General features: G+C 35.3%; 1 protein-coding gene across 1 annotated transcript; it reads right to left on the bottom strand.

Annotated features, from left to right (window-relative positions):
- Window positions 1–1,334: 1,334 nt before the first annotated feature.
- On the bottom strand, window positions 1,335–5,047 carry LOC132178556 (Aldolase-type TIM barrel family protein). The gene is made up of 6 exons (XM_059590999.2): window positions 4,637–5,047; window positions 3,253–3,465; window positions 3,058–3,153; window positions 2,669–2,814; window positions 1,996–2,215; window positions 1,335–1,666 (listed from the first exon to the last, which is right to left on the bottom strand). The coding sequence occupies exons 1-6, from the start codon at window positions 4,769–4,771 to the stop codon at window positions 1,478–1,480; spliced, it is 999 nt and encodes a 332-aa protein (XP_059446982.2). The 5' UTR covers window positions 4,772–5,047; the 3' UTR covers window positions 1,335–1,477.
- Between the last annotated feature and the right edge of the window lie 780 nt (window positions 5,048–5,827).

Here is a 5,827-nt window from a genome sequence, read left to right as displayed (position 1 = left end):
TTTTTTTTTTACACCTAATCCAAATCGGTTTAAACCAAACGAAGAATTAGCAACGAGTAATATTGCTCCAAACGTGATGTGACTATTAAAATTATTATTAAATTTGAAATAATTTTAAAAATCACATCATAAGAAAATTGGCTCGATCTTATCTGCTCTTCCCTTGTTATAGGTCATTCTACATATTTGTAAAAGTTTATCTCCATTCAATCATTCCATTTGTGTGATTTGATTAAACGAATTTTCTATTCTCTTATGTTATCATTGCTGTTTAGACAGCAATTTGGTAATTTGAATCTTTCGAGTCGTACTTTTGATAAAAGTGGTCAAGAGTTGCTTTTATACAGAGAAATTGGCCAAGACTATTAATTAATTAAATACTTTTTCTCTGAGCTAATTACTTTTTAATTCTCTTTATGCACTCAAGTGTATAGTAATATATGGATTTATGTTTTTGTCTAGAAATAAGTCAAAATTGATAAGGAGTTGGCCAGTTACTTTAGAAATCCTATCCCTGAAAGATAATGTAACAGTGTCCTCTAATCTGGGAGAGGTGTTTCAAGCTAATAGTATTTAACTTAAATTGTCATTACAATCTTAATCATAAGGTGACATGCTATACTGATATTCAAGTTATTATTACAATATATAACTTCAATTATAATAATGTATCTTGGATCTTGGGTTTATTTCTTTATTTATTTATTTTTTTTATAGTAGATCTTGGATCTTATTGGATCTTCTAAACAGAGCACCACATGGTTTAGATTGTAATAATAATTTAAGTTAGATACGTCGGCAAACGATACAGAATAATATATAGCGAAGCTGACAATTTATTGTGTGGGAGTTATGGAAACCACATGGGTAATAAAGGCTTGAGTGTTTTTTTTTTTTCGTTTGGAAGAACTCAAAAAGTGAAGAATATGTTACGAGGCCATAAGAAAAAATTGTCCTCCAAAAAAGTTTATTCTTTTACAAAAATTGTAGGGACACTTCTTAAAAAAATCAAAAGACGATTTTTGGTTCAAAACTTTTTTATAGAGAAATGCTAAGCGTGTTAAATTTTTTATTAAGAGATGGACACTAATTAGACGATGTAGAACTTATTCAATAATACCCGTACCAATGATAAAAAAATTAGTATTCCTTTTTTATAACATAGAGAGTAAAAGAATCAGATGAAAATATATTCAATTCCCAATTGTAACTTGTTACCTTTTTAATCGATGACATTTTCTAAGCGTGTTGATGTTTAGAAACAATATAAATTCCGTAATTTGAAAATCTATAATTTTTTAAAAAAAAACTTTAGGAGATGTTAATCCCAACTAGACAACAACCACGCAAACATAACTCAAGCAAACACAAGAGACACTGTTGAGTCTTTTATTATCCACAGTACCCAAATTTCCATTATCAACAACATTTTGGAGGCTATTTATTTGGTTCAAGGACTTGCTCAACCTTGGCTTAATTATACGCCACTAAATTTGCTGTGGATCAGATGTTGAGCCCCTTCAACCAGTCCTCGGACCACTTCACCGGCGGGTAAAATTTCCTCAATAAGCCCTACACCTTCGCCAGCATACAGCGCCATGCTTTCAATGTCACCTGTGGTCGTCAAATTTGGAACAGTACCCGCAAACTGCCTAATTTCTTTTCCCTGAATAAAAAAAAAAAAAAAAAACACCCTATATAAGCACAACTGATAAACTGGTATATGTTACGATTCTAAGTGTTTTACATCATTTATGTACAATCTTAATATATCAATTCGTCGAGTAAAGGTTCAAACGCGTCATGGCTTTGCCGTTGAGTCACAAAGACGATGACCAATAGGTTAGAAAAAATGTCTCGGTACAGTGTAAATATGAACATAGTATTAAGTCATCGAATAGTGAGAGATGAGTGGAACCGACAAAAGTGAAATGGTCTGTATTGAATCAATCCATGAAAAGGAGCCAAAAAAAAAAAAAATTGTTAGATTCTCACCACGCCATGTATTGTTGAAAGACCTATAACAGGCTGGTTGGCTTCATTCTCATGAAGAGGAAGGGATTTCCATTGATTGAAGAAAGGTGTTTGCAGGACACGGTGAGGTGCCCCGGGCCACCTTGCCCGACCAAAAACGTTGGTATATTCAGTTTGGTCGGCTTCAATCAACTTCCTCTTGTATGTAGGGTGAGCATAGCTTTCACTAGTTGCAACAAACCTGCAAAACAATGCTAATTCAATCATCATAATCCTGCTAACTTTGAAGCAAACTCACAGAAGAACAGTCCAAGTATTGGACACCATGTGCCACTTTCTTTGTACAAACATTGAAGGTGACATTCCATCATGCCCACGCTGCAAATTAACATCATCATTCCCAGAAGATAAATGTTATATGCACTTTCAAATGTGTACTTTATAACATGCTCATAAAACTTATCCTTCAATTTTGGATGGATTGTCATTAAATTTTAAATTTAATGCTGATTTTCATTGTTACGTCAGAAAGCTGCGCGTTTAAGATTGTGCAATTGAAAGTATATATAGCATTTCTCTTTTCAAAATAAGTTTTTGAAATAAACGATGATTTAACAATTCCCTCACAGCGCGTGGCGCGATAGCTCAAATGTGTTGTTTAAATTTGGTTAATGTAAATTAAAATATTCCAAACCTTGTGCCGAGGCAGACGCCTTGAGCACCGAGGGCGAGCGCAGCAACATAACCACGTGCGTCCACAATACCCCCGGCAGCGATAACGGGAATGTCTTGATCCCCAACAAGATTAACCACCCTTGGCAATAATGCTATCAAACCCTCCTAAAAATAATTGAACAACACAAGGGGTCAACTTTTACTTAATCATTCAATTTAGCCAGCATTATAATTTCATCAATGAATCACATCTTTGATCAACTATTTGGATTTAAGGAATTGTATATAATTAATATAATACCCTATAAATTGTACAAGATTTTCTTCCCAAACAACAAGCTCATGATAAATGTATAATTGCACAAGAATGTAACTATACTTCCAATAGCAGCAACAAGCATAATATACCTGACCAATTACATGCCCTCCTGCTTCAAGTCCTTGGACAATAATTGCATCTACACCCGCATCAACTGCCCTTTTTGCTTCTTCGAAACTTCCAACCTATAATAGAAATAGTTGTGAGATAAAAATATAGTTTATAGCATTACTCGTTTGTTTTATTATTTTCTCCCGAGACAAAAATAGGTAGAAAACACTTACTTGGGGTACAACCTTGACCCCAGCACGACGAGCCTCAAGTAGAAGCTCCTGGGAACATTCACCCCATGATATTTGCAAGACAGCTACCTTCTCATCCAGAATAGCCTTTATGTTTTCCTTATGTGGAAATGTAAGAACAACACCAACACCAAATGGTTTGTCTGTTAAGGTTCGTGTTTTCCTTATCAACTCCCGTAAGTAGTCCGGTGACTCCTGTTAAAGAAAAATTAATTTGGAAAGATGAACAATGTACACTCAAAATTTCAAGTTAGAAAAGTACTAGTGTATTTTATAAATCTAATAGTACTAAAAAGGGAAAGTTTAAGTTGTTTCTTGGTCCGATGCATGATGTTGTATTTATTTCTTTTTTGTTTAGACTGTCATAATTATCATAGAGTTTTTATTTTATTTTATTATTATTATATTTTTGTTTTTTTTTATGAACTCTTAAGAAAATGTTTGCTTTCATCCTCTAGTCTTCCTTTTATTCTCCCCATTTTCAACCACTGGATATATGGGCTCATGTGTGGGACTCACATAAACCCCACAAATCTAATGGTGATTTTGAAAATTGAGAAGATAGGAGAAGAACCAAGGGAGAATGTATAGCAGGTCTCTAAATTCTACCATTTAACAAAACCAAGCTTGTGATAATACTTGAGTAGTGGAGCATCTGGTCATCATCAACACTATGGTGTTTAGTCCTCATCCAATGTTCACTGAGCTTTAAGAAGACTACCTTAATTACTATGGTGTTTATATCATGTGGGCCTAATATTGAAGAACTTTTCCCCCTCTCAACCTTATCTCTAATTATAGATCAGTAGATGGTGAGATAAGGATCACAACAAGTGGGTTAGTATTATAATATAAATTAAATGAATAAATTCATCAATTCCTATTAGCTTAAATTTTCAAAGTAAGCAATAATTTAACATGGTATCAAAGAGATGTCGTGAGTTTAAATCCTGTTTTTGCCGTTCACCAATTCCAATTAAATATTTCACGTATTAAGCCTCAAAATTTTGGAATAAGTACTAAATTAACGGGTAGAACTTAGAAGTCTATCTCCTCCAACAACTTCCTTCCATCCTCTCGTTCTTCAACTGTTCAAAAATACACCCACAAACTCAACAAAGTACATCAATCCGAACTTATTCTAAATTTGTGCTCTCATCTTATTCATGTATATGCCCACAAATTTGTGAGAGTGATTCTTATTAGGAAAATTCATACAAAACATTTTCTGGATACTAAGTTCTACAGTCTTAATTAATTTTGACGATTTTTGGAAACAATTTGCAGCTAGAACTCTCTATAAATAGTAGAATATAAACAAGAAACAAATGGTGGGAAAATAACTGATAAGGAAAAAGATAAATACCCAATCAGGGGCTCGGAGGAGACCAAGTCCACCGGCGTTAGCAACGGCGGCGACAAGCTCCGGGCCGGAAATATCGGGCCCCAGTGGTGCTTGCACTATGCCGTACTCAAAACCCAAGATCCCTCTCCAACCCATCTCTCTCCGTCGGAGGCAAGCCCGCAGGGTTTTTGTATTGTAAAGGGATTAGCTCTTTGTTTACCACCACAGTGGCTTTGGGCAAAGCTGATGAGCATTTATATATTCTCCGGTGGCAGCACGCACTGAGTCAAAAAGCCGGGGGGACGTGGCCGAACTCGGTTCGGTTTGTTTGGTTGTTAAATAAAAAATATATTTAAAAATCAAAGAAATATTTGAATTCCCTTTGTTTTTTCAGCAATTTAGTATAATATAATAGAAAGAAAAGTACATTTTGGTGACTTCCGCCCAATTCCGTTCTCAACAATGGTGGGAGTACGGGAAGGAATGTTGTTTGTGGCACTATGTTACATTTTGACATTATGTAAGGGAATACTACATTATTTTTCACTCTTACATGAGTCTAGTGGTATGAAAGTGAGTATATCAAATATCTTTTTGCTTTTGCTTCTCAAATATTTTATTTTAGTTTATTATTTTAAGATGGTATCAGAGTCATTTTTTTATGGCCTTTAGCAACTCCTACGCTGCCTTGTAAGAGTATCGAATCAAAGTGAAGGTTGGTGTTTTCTCAACTCTCCCATCACTCCAAACCTCTCCCTGATATTTTTCTTGTTTGTGCTAGCCAATCAAAATTTCTTGATAAAGGGTCACACACCTCCTCCGATAGTTGACAATCCTTCCCAAGCCTTCATGATGTAAGCCAGAGTACATGGGAGTTGAGAGGGTTGTAATAGTATCTTAATAGTATTTTTGGGACTTTTGCTGACATGACACAGGTCACCTAACGATTTTGAGAGTTAGTTAGTTTTTGCCTACGACTGGTGCTATGCGACTTTTTGTTTTTCGCCCGTGAGGGCGCGTGTTTTTTTCGACAACTGTGATTTCGGTAATGGTGATTCCGGAGTTTCTTGATCTGTGCAATTCATCCTTGATGGAATGTTCAATTGGTGAGTTATGGCCAAACGAGCAAATAGGGGTCGTGGAGGGAAGAAGATTTCAAAATTGCTTGTGAAGGAGGCTTCGGCTGATTTGGAGGATGCCTCGCGATCTTTG

The sequence above is a fragment of the Corylus avellana genome, chromosome 4, assembly GCF_965113065.1.
Source record: "Corylus avellana chromosome 4, dhCorAvel1.hap1.2, whole genome shotgun sequence".
Classification (NCBI taxonomy): domain Eukaryota; kingdom Viridiplantae; phylum Streptophyta; class Magnoliopsida; order Fagales; family Betulaceae; genus Corylus; species Corylus avellana.
Note: the sequence above shows the minus strand (reverse complement) of the source record. Positions and strands in the feature narration are given on the sequence as shown.